The 18,454-nt window shown below is 41.1% G+C and overlaps 1 protein-coding gene across 1 annotated transcript; it reads left to right on the top strand.

Annotated features, from left to right (window-relative positions):
• Nucleotides 1–9,682: 9,682 nt before the first annotated feature.
• On the top strand, nucleotides 9,683–11,421 carry LOC149302490 (acrosin-like). Its single transcript, XM_089482568.1, has 5 exons — nucleotides 9,683–9,752; nucleotides 10,020–10,218; nucleotides 10,400–10,665; nucleotides 10,840–10,985; nucleotides 11,158–11,421. The coding sequence occupies exons 1-5, from the start codon at nucleotides 9,683–9,685 to the stop codon at nucleotides 11,419–11,421; spliced, it is 945 nt and encodes a 314-aa protein (XP_089338694.1).
• Nucleotides 11,422–18,454: the final 7,033 nt, after the last annotated feature.

Here is an 18,454-nt window from a genome sequence, read left to right on the forward strand (position 1 = left end):
GTATTAAAAAAATAAAATAAAAAAATAAAGTTTATTATTTTGAGCAAGTGCTAAAATTTCTCAAAAATCTCAACAAAGAGTTAAAATAAAAGCACTTCAAATACCCAAGGGGTGTCTAATATTAAAAAAAATGGCTGATGGGGTAAAGTGGAGTGGCTGAGCTCAAAGATAGGGCATAGGTACAGACTTTCCAAAATGGACAAAAAAAGCGCACTTCCCAAATGTGGCATTTTAAATCTCAAACAACACGACAAATCCATGCATGTCGGGTATCACTGCACTCAGGAGATGTTCCTGAACACACATTGGGGTGTTGTTTGACAGTGGCATATACCAGGACCTGTATATCTAGAACTAAAGTACAATTTGTGTGAAAAAAAATAAAAAAAAATTACTATTACAAAGTTTGACAAAGTGTAGTTGTATAATTGGTGCATGGAAAGGGTTAAAATAACAGCATTTGGAATACCCTGGGGTGTCTAGTTTTCAAAAATATATGGTTTGAATGGGTTAAATTGAGTTAACCGGCTTCAAAGATGTTCCAAAGAGGAGATGGAGGCAGAATGACCAGATTTGTTAAAAAAGATTTGGAAATCATAAAACGCTGCTTGTACTTATTGCCCTATAACTTACAAAAAACAGCAAAAAAACATAAAAACATTGGGTATTTCTAAACTCAGGACAAGTAGTAGAATCTATTTAGCTAGTTTTTTTACTTGCTTTTTTAGGTGAGTAAAAGATTTTTCAAATAAAAGTCATAAAATGTGTTTTTTTTTCAATTTTTCACCATGTTTTTTTTATTTTTTTATAGTAAATAAGATGATACGATCAAAATAATGGTATCTGAAGAAAGCCCATCTTGTGGGTACACTAAATGGGTGAGGAGAAAATTACAGCTGAACACAAGCACCACAAAAGTGTTAAAACAGCCTCGGTCCCACAGGGTACAAAACGAAAAATGAGCCCGGTCCTTAAGGGGTTAATCAGAACTTTCAAGTACAGTACTGTGCAAAAGGTTTAGGCAGGTGAGAAACAATGCTGTAAAGTAAGAATGCTTTCAGAAAATAGACGTTAAAAGTTTGTGTTGAAGATAAATAGCCAAGGAAGAAATAGTACCAGTACAATTAACATACCAAGAATAACAGATACAGACAGGACAGGCTGAGATCCCTCCAATAAGCCTTTGTCAAAGGTCTTTTAGATCCTACCCTTGACAAAGGCTTATTGCGGGAAATGTTGGGGATCTCATGGGGTGTAATCCTGTTCTGTCTTTATCTGTTATTCTTGCATCTGCTGACATTTTTTACACCCCAGTTCCTGTGTTTTCAGGAATAGTTGAGTCACTTGGCCTTGTTTCCACATCGGAGGAATTACTTTTTGGCTGCAAGTCTTCCATGAAGACCACTTTCAACCAGACTTCTCCGGACAGTTGATCCCTCTGTTTTCTGTCAGTGTTGAACTGATGGCACTGCTGGACATCTTCTGATTGCAAAGGGAAGTAAGCATGTGTCTTTCATATGCTCCACTAAGTTTCGTTGGCGTCTACTGTCCTCAACATTTCCAATTTCTTTGTGCTTCTTCAAAAGAGCTTGGCCAGACATTCTTCCCAGAAACCCATCTGCCTTGAAATTCATGCCTGTGAAAGACCTTGCTGATTGTGTATAGCTACCTTGTACATTGTTGCTCTGCTCAGTCTTGCCATGTTTTATGACCTTTAATGTTATACTGTCTTTAGTCACCTCACCTTGTTAATGAGTTTGGCTGTTCCTCAATTAGTTGTATTCCTCCTACACAGCTTTTTCAACCTACATATTAAATTGATGAACATTAGCACCCGTTTGATAAAATTGTATAATCATACATTTTACTATATGACTTTTGCAAGTGTACCTAGAACTGGGGCTGTTTTGAAGGCAAAGGGTGTCACACCAAAAATTTTTTGCTTTAGATTTTTCTTCTGTTTACTCACTTTGCATTTTGTTAAATGATAAAAATAAACTCTTAACATGTCTATTTTTGAAAGCATTCATGCATTACAACTGTATGTGGGTGGGACATACAGTACTATATGTATTTTATAATCTTAAATAACTCAAAATATTATTTAGATTAAAGGACTGGTCAATTTCTAGGTGACCTCTGTCAGTTAACACCTAATTTGCTAAAATGTCTTTATATCCTCTTACTTTCAATGACAGTTATTATCACTACAGGAGCTACAGAGGTTAGGGGCCTTTATGACTATGCAAGGAAACCCATCTACAATAGATCATTTCTGTAAACAAAAATGTATTCATGAGAAATAAAGGACAGCTGTTTAAACATGTAGTTTCAGCAGCTGAAGGAGAACCTAAGCACACGTGGTTTAACATCAATAATCCATAATATTCTGTTAAACAGGATACAGGAAAAATTAAACACTCTTCGTTTATTTTGTTTAGACTGGACTTTGTGTTTTATAGACGATAACATTTTTTTCCAGGGTGTATTTATATAATTTCCAGGGTTTTGTGGTAATGTGCTCAGTAATGTATATGCATGTCATAATCATATCTGTGAACATTATGGCTCCCGCTACCTCCCAGGATGCTTGCAGGATGCAGGTAGGAAGTCTGAGGCCAGTGGGCAGTCCCGCTGACATCAGCAGGTGGTCCCGCTAGCGTTGGTGGGCGGTTCCGCTGACATCGATGGGTTGTTCCGCTGACATTGCGGGTGTTCCAGCTGATGGATTTCTCGCTGATGTTGAGGGACACAACAGTTGTTTAACTGGGAAATGGGCTCCCAGAACCAGCGTTTTCTGGTGGCGACCCAGAGTCTCTGGGGCAAAACCCGGAGAGTTCCCAGGTATGGTGGTAATAATAATATTATGGTATATGCTCAGAAATGCTTGTGTGGCACTGTGTATGTGGAGATTGTGATATATAGGTTATTGTACTGTGCATTACCGTGAAATTCTGAAGAATGAATTAAAGAATATTTAAACATAGAAACATAAATCTCATGGATACACTTGCTACCAAAATGGCTACCACAATGCAAAGGTAAAGGTTATACCATCAATTCAGGTACACCTTGGCACTATATGAAGTCAGGCGTTCCACAAGGTGGGAGTAACTGGGTTAATTATTGTCCCTCTAACAACACGTTCCCACACAGCTTACGAAATGTAACCCTTAAACAAATGCCTCCAATCTGTTTTATAGCCTTTTGTTTTTAGGCCACGGTTAAAATCTACCAATGGTTCCACTCAGTGTATTTAACCACAAACATGCTATAAAGGGCTAGGGAGGGAGTACATGTTATACTGTAAATATTTACATAAAAATATAGTATTGTGGTAACAATTTTATATATGCAAGAGGCTGAGTCACCTCACAAGCTTCACTTTGGTCAATTGATGTAAATGGAATAGCTCTCAGTTACTTGTATCTCTTTGCTGACCAACCCTCCATCACAAATAGATAGTAAATCCCATATAAAAGCACTATGTCTGCTTATAGTGTGTGCTTAGAAACAAATATGTAAATGAGTGAAAGATGCGATATGTTGTGTATATGCCCAGATAAGAAAGCAAACAAGCTATTCACAAGCAATAACTTTTTGTATGCCTATATAACAGCTGGTGGTTCTCTGTGCCAACTGTTGTCATGTACTGCAGGTGTGATATTCCTCCTAATTTGTCCTGAACCTCCCCATTCACCAGTTTGCTACTTGTTCTCAATAATTAGCTCAATAATTACACAACCACTAATTAGGCCAAATGGACCATTAGTGGGCCAAACACACTCAATGTACTTTGCCTAGTCCTCATTAACAGCACAAATAAATTATCTGGTCACAATAAAAATGTCGTCTTGTTACTCTTAACACCCCTGTGACTGCAAGTTAAGCACAACATTGAAATCATGTGGTAGTAGCCCAAAATATTTAGATCAAAACAGTCCACTCGCAATTGCCCTTCAGTCTGATTTGACAGTCCCTTCTTGAATGTGGTCTCATAGGCCGGAGTCTTCAGGTCCCTTTTATCACAGGAACCAAAACAAGTCGCTGGTGACAAGGGTTCAGAAAGTTCCCCCAAGCACTTTGGTCAAAAACATAGAACACCAGAGCTGATTGGAGAGGTAGTGACTGTCTTTGTCCCTCTTGGCAGTAAATCTGTGTTCCTTACTCAGTCTTGAGTTTACCTGTGTTTCCTCTATATTTGTTTCACTTTCTTTAAAGGTGACATAGTAATGTAATAATGTAAATCAGCACTGTTTCATGTATTTTATTGCTGTTAACATATAAGGATCAGATATTGTGATGTAGTCGGGGGTCCTAGCCTGCCAAATCCACACACCTCACCGAAATAAGAAAAAAATAGTATATTTTTAATATTTTAATAAGTATATAATAGGAACACACGCACATTTATTTATATAAATACATTTATTTTTTAAATAAAAATAGCTTTTGTTGCATTCGTTCAGTTATAGATCAAATAAACAACGTGAAAACACAGCTTTCTAGGCATAAATCATCTGAATAAGACATACAAGCTCTGTATTTCCAGGTATTAATTTAGGGATGCACTAAAATAAAAATTCTGGACCGAAACCGAAAATTCAGTGTTCACTTGGCCGAAACTGAAAATGCCCCCCCTGAAAACTACAAAACCCACATTTATTAAAAGTAACACACCAAAATTGGACAAAAAATTCAATAACAATATATATATATATATATATATATATAATTGTTGACGGCAATCACGCTCCTATCATGCCGAGGTCCTAGCATGTACTGGTTGCCTGGGCATGATAGGAGTGTGATTGCTGTTAACAATCATATATGGATATTAATTTTTCTGTCCAGTTTTGGTGTGTTACTTGCTTTTAGTAAAAGTGTGGTTAACACACCAAAATTGGACAAAAAAAATCTATAACAATATTATATATAAATATATATATAACAGCAATCACACTCCTGATATGCCCAGGCAGCCAGTACATGCTGGAACCTGGGCGTGATAGGAGTGTGATTACAGCCTCCCTATGCCATGCCCCCCCACTTACACATTCATGCTATCACACACACACTCATTCATTTACTCATTCACAGATATTCATTCTTTCATTCACAGATACTAATCTGTCAGGGCCCAGGTCAATAGGTCAGGTAGGAGCCCAATTGCAAGGGATATCTGAGGCTCTGTCTGTACTCAGAGATTCATATTGAGAGACAGATAAGTGCAGACAAGAGATAACAGTCACACACACACACACACACACACATGTGAAAAAGCATGAGTAAGGAATGAGTGAGAGTGCGAAAGACCCCATGATGCTCAGCCAAATGATACTTGCGCACACACACACACACACAGACAGACACACACACACACTCAGAGAGAGAATCCTCGCCGCAGTAACTCACCTGAGTAACCGCTGCTAGCGGGTACTGTCTCCCACGCCGCAACTTCTGTCTTCCCGGAACCAGCTCCTTCAAACTGTCTAGGCGCCCCTCCTGCCTCTTCTAGTTTCCTGCACGACATAGCCTGGGGAATGCACGTCAACGGCACCACGCAAGGAGGAGGGGCGACATCTAGTGGAGGATTTAAAAACTGGCACTGAGCTTCATTCAGTGCTCAGTTATTTTCCCAGACAGAGCTATTTAGTGTGCGCTCCCGATATTTGTGATTTCTGGTTTTGACCCTTGGCTTTGTACTTTGCTTATCCTGATTTCTCCGATCCCGAATTTTGGCTTGTCTTACAGACTTCGCTGCTCTCTCCCGCGCTGATCTTCAGACCGTCTCTGATATTGCCTTGTCCACTAAACCTTCCCTCTTCTACTGGAAGGTAGCATGTGTACTGGGTTCCTCTCCTCGCTCCTACCAGCCTGACACACACAGACTCAGGCAGTCTCTCTCTCTCTCTCTCTTTCTCACACACACACACAGGCAGTCTCTCACACACGCAAACAGAGACTCAGGCAGTCTCTATCTCTCACACACGCAAACAGAGACTCAGGCAGTCTCTCTTGCACACAGAGAATGAGGCAGTCTCTCTCGCACACAGAGACTCAGACAGTCACACATAAATAAGTAAAATCTACTGTAAAAAATGCACTTCGGACAATTTCAAGCTGTTTATCATATATATATATGAAAAGCAGTTAATCAAAGTGTTCAATAGAAGTCTGGAAAAAGTATGCACTGGTGCTTTTTAGATAACTGATTGAGAATTGTTTATGTGACAAATGTTATTAATAAAACAAAGAGCCACTAAACATTTTTATAAATCTACTTCTTGAAAACAAGGTGACAACTCCAAGAAACAATTTGACTCAAATTGGTAAATGCCGTTTTCACCTTTTTTTTTCAAAAAGTATATTTCTTCCCAAATCTATGATGCCTCCTTTGATGTTTTATCAATTGCATTTGTCACATTAAAAAAATCTCAAGCAGTCATCTAACAGCACCAGTGCATACCATTAATTAATCCCATTAATTAACCCTGTCCCCAGTTTTCCATAGGCATCTTTGTCACTAAACATGAGACTATGGGAAGCTATTTAGTGACAAAGATGCCTATAGGAAATTGGGGACAGAGTTTGCCTTTGCACCCAGTCTCCGGTAGCCATCTTTGTCCCAGCCTCCCACTGCCAAGCATGGCCCCAGTTACTTAAACTTACTTGACCGAAGACCCCGATGTGCACTCTGTTGGATTCCCGCTGTCAAACATCTGTGTGATGCAGACTACCTCGCTGCTTCTGGCGGCTCCACCCATCCTCCTCACTGAACGGGGCTGGCACCGCCCACAAAGGTCAATGAGCAGCGCTGGTGCCGCCCACGAAAGTTATTGAGCAGCGCCGGCTGACTCACTTCTATTTCGAATCGACAGGGATGGCATTTTAAGAAGCCGTCCCTGTTGATCCGAAATAGAATTCAGTCAGCTGGCCAGCGCGACTCAGTAACCTGGGGCTCTGGATCCTAAAACCAATTATAGGCTGCACAACCACTTTAAGTGGGGGGAAAGTGCGGCCTATGATTGGGTAATTGAGAATCGTTTCGCGCAAACTGATCGTTTTTTAAGAAACGGTTCGTGCAAACCGGTAAGAACCAGCTGAATCCCACCACTGGGTGTAACTAGAAACCACGGGGTCCTGGTGCAAAAAATTCCCCTGGTCCCCCCTAACTTTAACAGCTGGTCTGTGCCTTCTTTGCCCCCCCTTCCAACATACAACATATGTAAACACACTTACACAAGTTACACACACTTACCCATACTCACTAACACACACTCCATCTCACCCCATGTCAGGCACCCGGCTGCGTGGATACCCAATGTGGTGGTAACTCACTTGTCCCTGTGACACCGGGATAAATATCCGCTACAGACCCCCTAGAGACACAGGACCCCTCAGTTACGCCAGTGAGTCAACCCTTTTATGGTGCTCTGTTTTTTTACCCAATATGCCACATATACAGCAGGAGTAGTAGTAGCAGGGCACATCAGTGGCAGATGATAGGCACATGCAACCCTGTGGAGCAGGACTGAATTTCCCCAATAATATACATAATACATATTATATTGTCACCAATATTTTATATATAATTTATTTATCAATGAAGAGTAATAATTATAATAATTATAAAAATGAACGCGTCACAAATGACAGGTTTGATTTAAATGGCCAACTGTGTGAATCAACTAAACTCCACTCAGGAACAGAGGAAGAAAATGTTGGCTGCTGTCCCTATAATAACTACAGTAATCACTACAACGTCTCCAATCCACCCCACAACAGCACATTTTCTGCACTAATGTAAACTATTCATTAACATGCAGTATTCTGTATGAGTAACGAGCATCAATCTCAGCCTCTGCTAAGCTGTCACCGTCTCACACTCCAACTCCCATCAGTCTGTAACTGCCGCTACTTAAGTTAAAATTATGTCAGGGCACTTATATATCTAATGCTTGTCCCGTCTGATTAGCCAGAGTGAAAAATCTTGTAACTTATTTTTGTACAGTTGCTACAATGAATACATCTTTTATTTTATTTTTTTCTTCTTGTTGTTTCATTGTTACCAATGCTTTAAAGATTCATAACTCTCTTATAAATTACCCGGGGTCTATCCGGCAATATATGTTTAAAGAATTCATCTCGTAAGAATATATGCCAATATTTTGTTAAGGTCTTTTTTAATAATAACAACTTGAGAAATATATTGTGTAATAAACTTGATATTTAAACAATGAATACTTTTATCGTCACAATTTTTTATTTTATTCATGGCTAAATAATCTCTAAAATAATCTTTAAAATACCGACCGATACCAACTGTGTGATAATCTATAACAGGAGTGAATACTAAAATATACTTATTGGGATTGTTATTCCAGATGTTTTCATTTTCCCAATCATTCATATCTAAATTTGCATAATGAGACTCAAACTTGGTACCCGGGGCCGTCCCCTTCACCTGTAAATAAAAAATAATTATGATATAAAATAAATTTAATAGAATCTAATAAAAAATCTAATAAAAAATCTCCTAGTAATGGGTTCATATTCTAATGAAGTATATGCTGCATTTTCCAATAATGCATAAGATTTGTATTGAACTTCATCTGCCCTCTTGCCTGCCTGGCCCCCCACGTGCCTAACCGCCCCCCCCCCCAGATGCCTGACCAGCCCCCCTCCTGCAGAGAAGCAGCAAAAAAGTTACTTTATTATTTCTCCCTAATTTTGTGTCATCAGCAAACACTGAGACGTGATTCTCTATACAACATGGGAGATTAGGAATCATTTCGTAGAACGCTGTTAGGTTGGTTTGATGAGACTCGTCTTTTCACAAAACCACGCTGACTTCTAATTATATTATTTGGGGTTTTATACTATCCGGCCCTGGGCCTTGTCTACCTTAACGGTGTTAAATTGCACTTTCCCCGTCTCAGCCAATCCCATGTATGTGGAAACGGTTCCATAAAATCAACCAGCAGGGGCTCAGCCATCGGCTCTTCCTCGGTGTCAAAAATATATTTAAAATATCTGCTTTCTCTCTGTTCTCACTAACCAAATTTCACATTTCAGATAACAAAGAAACAACATGTTCTGTGTACCTTAAAAAATACTTAAAAAAATAGCAATATAACATACAAGAATCCCAGAACACCTCTTACACATAATTCCATCATATGAATTCCGTGGTGTATATTAAGATCATGTCATTAAACTAGGGAAACTCCTCATAAATTGTATACTTAGCAAAAATAAATTCAAAACAAGCCCTTCAAAAATAAAATATATATCTTTATTATACAAAAATATAAAAACACATACAGTACTCAAATATTGGACAATTTAATATTAAAAAATAGCATTAGTTTTATTCTCTATAGAAACCAGTTTCTCAATTTCAAATTTTGTCATTTTACTCTCCTTTTTGCAGGCTTTGACAGCATGTTTGTTCTCTATAAAGGATCCCTCATTTTATAATTTATTTTTAATTTTATTTAATAATTTCATTTATAATGTATTTTTCTTGCATTGATTCTTAATGTCTGTGAATGGCTGCGTTTCCTCGATGTGACCTCATAGGTAATTCTGCCTTGATGCTGTCATAGTGCATAAAGCTTTACATATTCTGTACACTCTGCTGCAGAAGTAAACAGCTTTTTAGTGCCCAGGACTGAGCATGAAGCTGTTTCTGATCGGTTTCATTATTTGGACTATTTTCAGCGTATCTCAAAGCTCTGGATATGGAGGTGAGTTAATCTGTTATTACATTACAATTCATGGATGTTTTATAGTTTAAAACGTTATTCTGTTATCATTAACTGTTTAACCCAACTGCCCCCATTTGTACTACTTTAAAACAGAGTCATGTCTGTAACTGTCAAATAGTTTAAACCTTACATTATTCTTTAAAGTATATAATGTATGGATTACAGTAACTTATACATCCTTTTTAGTTATTTTACTTTAAATCAGAAAGCTCCTGTTCCTTAAATGTCTTGTTCTTTGTATTTCAGTCTGTGGAAACAGACCCCTAGTGGAGGATTTCCGTGGCTCCCGCGTGGTCGGGGGAAAGGATGCGGAGCCCGGTAACTGGCCCTGGTTAGTTAGTATCCAGGGGTTCAGCGACAAGCAGTATTATCATTTATGCGGAGGCGTCCTCCTGAATCCTTTCTGGGTTCTGACAGCCGCCCATTGTTTTAAGGATCTTGGCAAGTAAGTCATTTTTTGTATATATTTTAATAGAAACATAAATCCCAGAACCAGAACCATAGTCATCTATTCTTTAGGAGAAATCACGAGTATATTTATTTCCTAAATGTCTGCATTGTACACAATTATTTTTATAATAATGAAGCTGATGGATCACTAACAGAATGTACTTTGGTTTATTCAGTGAATATTATTCCTGGAGACTTGTGTTTGGCGCCAACCAACTATCAGACATAGGGGAAAAGACTCAGATCAGAACCATCAAAGAGCTGATTGTACACGAGAAGTATGACCCGAAATCTGAGAGCAATGACATCGCCTTACTCAGATTAAACAACCGGATCGAGTTTAATGAGTATATTCAGCCGGCTTGTCTCCCCGCCAAACAAGCGATTCTAAGCAAAATGGACGACTGCTACGTCGCAGGCTGGGGTGTCGTCAAAGAAGGAGGTAAGCACAGCTTTAGCTATAGATATTTACATATATATGTCTAGTGGCCCTGTTGTGAGTGGGGTGGAAGGGGCATGGGGTTAGGACGGGGCAGGGCGTCCTGTCTTTAGGTTTGTAAAGGACTCAAAGATTTCTGAGGCCAGCGATACATTTGATAAATCTTTTTCTCTCCAGCTGAGGAATCGGCGGACGTTCTCCAGGAAGCTCCTGTGAATCTGATTCCCACGGAGCGCTGCAACCGCCCGACCTGGTATAACGGAGGTGTGCGTGGCTACAATCTGTGCGCAGGGTATGAACAGGGAGGTATCGATAGTTGCCAGGTAAGCCGATTTGTGGCCACATGCCCCGTTTACTCAGTGATGATACATTGTTAATGTTTTCAGCATCCTGGACAGTACTTGTTTCATAAAACTGTGCCGAGGAACAGCTGAGATAATGGTAATTATTGACAGTCTGTATAAAGGAACGCTTTCTTTACTTGGAATCACGCAGGGGGACAGTGGAGGACCTTTGATGTGCAAAAGACAAAAAGCCAAGTTCTACATGGTGGTCGGCGTAACCAGCTGGGGCTCCGGCTGTGCCCGAAAGCAGAAACCTGGAGTTTACACCTCCACTCAGTTCTACCTCGAGTGGATCGTTGGACATATCTTCAAGGACCAGAAACCTGCATCCAAACCTTTGGAAATGAAGGCCATGAAAAAGATCTGGCCAAAGTTAGCTGAGAAAATCAGCAAAGCTGGCATGAAAACCCTGTGATTCCCGAGAGCTCCAGAAATAGAAGATTCCATCACATCTGAGCTGTCTCCTTACAGGAGAGAATTATTACATGTCAGCAATTAGTAGACTTGATTGACTAGATTAATAAACCAATAAATAGAAATGCATTAATAAGACGTGTCCTTTTCTTGTACGTCTAAAGTTTGGGGTCACTGACGAAATTTCTGGCTTTAACATAATTGCAAAAGGGTTTTCTAACCATCAATCAGCCTTTTAAACTTAAACTTGGGTCAACGAACACAACGTACCATTGGAACACAGGAGTGATGGGAGTGATAAAGGGCCATTGGAAAACAGGAGTGATGGGAGTGATAAAGGGCCATTGGAACATAGGAGTGATGGGAGTGATAAAAGGCCTTTGGAACACAGGGGTGATGGGAGTGATAAAGGGCCATTGGAACACAGGAGTAATGGGAGTGATAAAGGGCCATTCAAACACAGGGGTGATGGGAGTGCTAAAGGGCCATTGGAACACAGGAGTGATGGGAGTGATAAAGGGCCATTCAAACACAGGGGTGATGGGAGTGCTAAAGGGCCATTGGAACACAGGAGTGATGGGAGTGATAAGTGACCATTGGAACACAGGAGTGATGGGAGTGATAAAGGGCCATTGGAACACAGGAGTGATGGGAGTGATAAAGGGCCATTCGAACACAGGGGTGATGGGAGTGCTAAAGGGCCATTGGAACACAGGAGTGATGGGAGTGATGAAGAGCCATTGGAACACAGGAGTGATGGGAGTGATAAAGGGCCATTGGAACACAGGAGACATGGGAGTAAAAAAAGGGCTTCTGTACACCTATGAAGAGATTCCAATAAAAATCAGCCATTTCCAGCTACAAAAGTCATTTGATACATTAACCCAATTAATTTTTAAAGTGCCCCTAAATTCCCCTGAATGTTTTCCTTTAAATGTATTTAATGATCACCTTTTGTTTAACATTTTTATTAAATTTTCTATTCTTTTATTAAATATTCTAAAGAATCAGTGAATTCATTTTTGGGTTATTAATATTACACAAGGTTTTTAATTTAGTTTGAAAAAAGACCCAACTCCATCAAGTTCAACCCTTCTTTCTTCCCTCCTGATTTTGATTCAAAACAAGGCAAAAAAACCACAATTAAGCTATTTTTCAGATTTTGACACATAACTGAGATCTTCCAATCCCCTTATTAATTTGTAGTCCTCTTTTGCACCTTTTCTAGTTCCATAATGTCCTTTGTAAGGACCGGTGCCCAAAATTACATTGCATATTAAAGGTGAGGTATTTCCCTTGACTTATAAAGAGGCGAGATGATATCCTCCTCCTGTGAATCATACATGGGCGTAGGAACCGGGGGGGATGGGGGGGACAGATCCCCCCCAGTAACTCATGCGGGGGGGACCGATAATTAAGAAATCCCCCCCCAGGGTCGTAGGAACCCTCCCAATAGAAACGCCGCAAATGCGGCCCGCGAAACCTCGAGGTGCGGCGCGCGTAAGATCGGCAGCCAGGGCAACCGATCTTACGCGGTCCGCACCTCGAGCCCTGCTACTTACCTGTGGGAGGGTCTTCTGTACTGCACAGAGGAACTGGAACCCAGCAGAGTTCACGTGACATTACATCACATCCTCTGTGCAGTACCAGAGAACGCAGAGGGAGGCCGCTCCCTCTGCTGAAGACTGTGAGCGGCATCGAGGAGCTGCAGTGCAGGTAAGGGGGTGGGGAGGGTGTTTGAATAAGTATGCGTGATTGAGGGAATGAATCTGTGAATGAATGAGTATATGAATAAATGAGTGTGTGTGATAGAATGGATGTGTAAGTGCTGGAACCTACGCATGATTGGACTGTGATTGATGTTAGCAATCACACTCCTATAATGCCAAGTCAGCCAGTACATGCTGAAACATAGCTAGCTGCCCTCCTTGTGTATTGATGCTGCCAGCAGTATGGGGTCTGCACATCACTTACAGCCACCCTGTACCAGCATGTACTGGCTGACTTGGCATGATAGGAGTGTGATTGCTAACAGCAATCACAGTCCCATCATGCCTAGGTTACAGCATTTACTGGTTGGATGTGTAAGTGCTGGAACCTAGGCATGATGGGACTGTGATTGCTGTTAGCAATCACACTCCTATCATGCCAAGTCAGCCAGTACATGCTGAAACCTAGCTAGCTGCCCCCCTTGTGTATTGATGCTGCCAGCAGTATGGGGTGTGCACATCACTTACAGCCACCCTGTACCAGCATGTACTGGCTGACTTGGCATGATAGGAGTGTGATTGCTAACAGCAATCACAGTCCCATCATGCCTAGGTTACAGCATTTACTGGTTGGATGTTTAAGTGCTGGAACCTAGGCAAGATGGGACTGTGATTGCTGTTAGCAATCACACTCCTATCATGCCAAGTCAGCCAGTACATGCTGAAACATAGCTAGCTGCCCCCTTGTGTATTGATGCTGCCAGCAGTATGGGGTCTGCACATCACTTACAGCCACCCTGTACCAGCATGACTTGGCATGATAGGAGTGTGATTGCTAACAGCAATCACAGTCCCATCATGCCTAGGTTACAGCATTTACTGGTTGGATGTGTAAGTGCTGGAACCTAGGCATGATGGGACTGTGATTGATGTTAGCAATCACACTCCTATAATGCCAAGTCAGCCAGTACATGCTGAAACCTAGCTAGTTGCCCCCCTTGTGTATTGATGCTGCCAGCAGTATGGGGTCTGCACATCACTTACAGGCACTCTGTACCAGCATGTACTGGCTGACTTGGCATGATAGGAGTGTGATTGCTAACAGCAATCACAGTCCCATCATGCCTAGGTTACAGCATTTACTGGTTGGATGTGTAAGTGCTGGAACCTAGGCATGATGGGACTGTGATTGCTGTTAGCAATCACACTCCTATCATGCCAAGTCAGCCAGTACATGCTGAAACATAGCTAGCTGCCCCCCTTGTGTATTGATGCTGCCAGCAGTATGGGGTCTGCACATCACTTACAGCCACCCTGTACCAGCATGTACTGGCTGCCTGGGTATGATAGGAGTGTGATTGCTGTTAGCAATCACACTCCTATCATGCCAAGGCATATTGCTAATTTTTTTTGTCCAATTGTGGTGTGTTACCTACTTTTATTAAAAATGTGAGTTTTTCTTATTATTTTTAAAGGTGGGGGGTCATTTTCGGTTTTGGCTAAGTGAACCGTGAATGTTTTGGTCCAGAATTTTCATTTTGGTGCATCCCTAGAATAAATAGAACTATTTCATTTTCAATTATCCTGAGTCCTGAATTTGTAGTCACAAAACTTTCTAGGCCCAGAAATCAGTGAGAGGAAAAGTAAACGTTTTGTGTCATTTACTTTATTTTAAACTGCATATTTTATTAAAGGCCATATTTTCTCACAGTGAAAAATGAGTGCGGCCCGCGCACGTATACAATTCTGATGAAGTGGCCCACTGCAGAAAGGGAGGGGTAGGGACAGGGTAGCTAGTGAGAAGGGGGGGTAGGGAGAGGGTAGCTAGTGTGAAGGGGGTGGTAGGGAGAGGGTAGCTAGTGAGAAGGGGGCGATAGGGAGAGGGTAGCTAGTGAGAAGGGAGGGTAGGGAGAGGGTAGCTAGTGAGAAGGGAGGGTAGGGAGGGGGGTAGATGGTAAGAAAGTGTGAGAGGGGGGAGAGGGGGTAGATAGTGTGAGAAAGTGGGGATCTGATGGGGGAAAATGCTGTCCCCCCCAGATTTTTAGGGGTTCCTACGCCCATGGAATCATATCTTGTTTTATACATGCTGATATCTTACTGGCCTTTGCAGCTGCTGATTGACATTGTGCACTGTTCTTAAGCCTGTTGGAAGGTTTCAGTGTTTCACACTCTTATTTTTTTGGAAAATGGGAGCCAGGGACCCCACAAGAGTCGTCAAAGGGTATAAGTGAAATCTGTACCGGAACTAAGCAGACATAATCAATAAATATTCAATATAAATGATATCACTAACACCCAGCGCGTTTCATTGGGCCTTCCGACTTTCTCAATTACAAGTATACAAAATATTTGCATATATATTATGTTCCTCAGTGGTAGCATTCAATTTTTTTAGTAACAACTTCCAAGATTTCATACTAAAAAATAACAACCACACACACACACTCAGGCAGTCTCTCACACACACACACTCAGGCAGTCTCTCACACACACACACACACACACACACTCAGGCAGTCTCTCTCTCTCACACACGCATACAGAGACTCAGGCAGTCTCTCTCTCTCACACACACACACACACAGAGACTCAGACAGTCTCTCTCACACACAGAGACTCAGGCAGTCTCTCTTGCACACAGAGACTGAGGCAGTCTCTCTCGCACACAGAGACTCAGACAGTCACAGATAAATAAGTAAAATCTACTGTAAAAAATGCACTTCGAACAATTTCAAGCTGTTTATCATATATATATATATAAAGCAGTTAATCAAAGTGTTCAATAGAAGTCTGGAAAAAGTATGCACTGGTGCTTTTTAGATAATTGATTGTGAATTGTTTATGTGACAAATGTTATTAATAAAACAAAGAGCCACTAAACACTTTTGTAAATCTACTTCTTGAAAACAAGGTGACAACTGCAAGAAAAAATTTGACTCAAATTGGTATATGCCGTTTTCACCTTTTTTTTCAAAATTATTTTTTTTTACAAATCTATGATGCCTCCTTTGATGTTTTATCAGTTGCATTTGTCACATTTAAAAAAATCTCAAGCAGTCATCTAGAAAGCACCAGTGCATACTTTTAATTACCATTAATTAATCCCATTAATTAACCCTGTCCCCAGTTTCCCATAGGCATCTTTGTCACTAAACATGAGACTATGGGAAGCTATTTAGTGACAAAGATGCCTATAGGAAATTGGGGACAGAGTTTGCCTTTGCCCCCAGTCTCCCGCAGCCATCTTTGTCCCAGCCTCCCACTGCCAAGCATGCCCCCAGTTACTTAAACTTACCTGACCGAAGACCCCGATGTGCACTCTGTTGGATTCCCGCTGTCAAACATCTGTGTGATGCAGACAACCTCGCTGCTGCCGGCGGCTCCACCCATCCTCCTCACTGAACGGGGCTGGCACCGCCCACAAAGGTCATTGAGCAGCACTGGTGCCGCCCACGAAAGTTATTGAGCGGTGCCGGCTGACTCACTTCTATTTCGAATCGACAGGGATGGCATTTTAAGAAGCCGTCCCCGTTGATCCGAAATAGAATTCAGTCAGCTGGCCAGCGCGACTCAGTGACCTTCGTGGGCGGTGTCAGTCCCGTTCAGTGAGGAGGGTGGGTGGAGCCGCCGGCAGCGGGGTTGTCTTCATCGCACAGACGTCCACTGCTGCCAGAAAGGAGGATCCATGTCCCCTGCAGTGCCTCAGGGGATCTGGATCCTAAACCCAATTATAGGCTGCACAACCACTTTAAGGGGGAGGGAGTGCGGCCTATAATAGGGTAATTAAGAAATGGTTTGCGCGAACTGATCATTTTTTAAGAAACGGTTTGCGCGAACCGGTAAGAACCGGCTGAATCCCACCACGGACCCCAACCAGTAAAGGCTGAAACCTAGGCATGATGTGACTGTGATTGCTGTTAGCAATCACACTCCTATCATGCCAAGTCAGCTAGTACATGCTGGTAAAGGGTGGCTGTAAGTGATGTGCAGACCCCATACTGCTGGCAGCATCAATATACAAGGGGGGCAGCAAGCCAGGTTTCAGCATGTACTGGCTGACTTGGCATACTAGGAGTGTGATTGCTAACAGCAATCACAGTCCCATCGTGCCTAGGTTCCAGCACTTACACATCCATGCTATCACACACACACGCATTCATTCATTCATATACTCATTCTTTCACATATTCATTCCCTCAATCACGCATACTCATTCATTTCTGGGGGCAGAGTGGCAGGCCTAGGGGAAGGTTAGCAAATAAAATGAAATAAAAACAAAAAATATTCTTCTCAATAATAGCTTTTATTAAATATGAAAAAATAGTTTACATGAATTAATATTTACTAGTAAAACTTTTTTCCTATAGGCTCATCTTATATTCAGGTTTTTTTTCCTAAATTAATTCAGATTTTGGGGAGGTTGTCTTATATATATGTGTTTGGAAAACCAAAAGCACTTGAAATTACTCGTTATAAAAAGGTTAAAATATAAACCATAGTGCTACAATGATGATTTACTAATAATACATGAGGCTGTGGACGATCCCTACTACCTACATGACATTATTATATAACATTGTTCTAACATCAGAACTGTACTTTGAAATTCTCAAATAATTGTAAATGTAAATGTAATCAAATTAAAATTGTGCTTAATGATTATAGTGTTCTCTTATTTCTAGGCGCAGACCGTCACGTGATCTATTTATTTCAATAGCGTTGAACGATGCGACTATTAGCAGTTCGCACTCCCGACAGTAGAGGTCGCTAAACGTCTGAGATACACTGAGTGTACGTTTCCGGTATCGGGGAATACACCCAGAGTGACGCCAGACGGTCATAGATATTAGACGGCTATATCTGTGGTAAATTTACTGAGTGCTTTCATTGCAGGATGCATATACGGTATGCATTATCTAGGCTGTTTGTATATATAATGTTTATTACCTGCTCCATGTAAACGTCGCGGCCACAAATGTGCCGATGTTTAACCCTTGTTTCCCAGCAATGTAAAACTTTGTTGCTCGTCTGTCATGCAGTCAGGTTATTGGATACATTATAAATAGCATAGGCGTCCTTGAAGTGGCGGGTTACTGTAGTAAACGAATGTCACAGTGATGCCATCTGCCGATGGACTGTGACCAGCATACATTTCAACAAAGTATTTGTGGGTTGAGAGTGATGGGAGTTTATAGTGTATAACATGGCAAGCAGCCAACTAAAACCCATAGAGTTACTGTATGACAAATTATGTAATTATGTTTGCAGTTTATCAGTAGCAGGTTGGACCGGGCTATGTGGAGCCCTAATATATAATAATATATT

Source organism: Sceloporus occidentalis, unplaced genomic scaffold (genome assembly GCF_023333645.1).
Source record: "Sceloporus occidentalis isolate IW3139 unplaced genomic scaffold, rSceOcc1.0.p SCAF_19, whole genome shotgun sequence".
Taxonomy (NCBI): domain Eukaryota; kingdom Metazoa; phylum Chordata; class Lepidosauria; order Squamata; family Phrynosomatidae; genus Sceloporus; species Sceloporus occidentalis.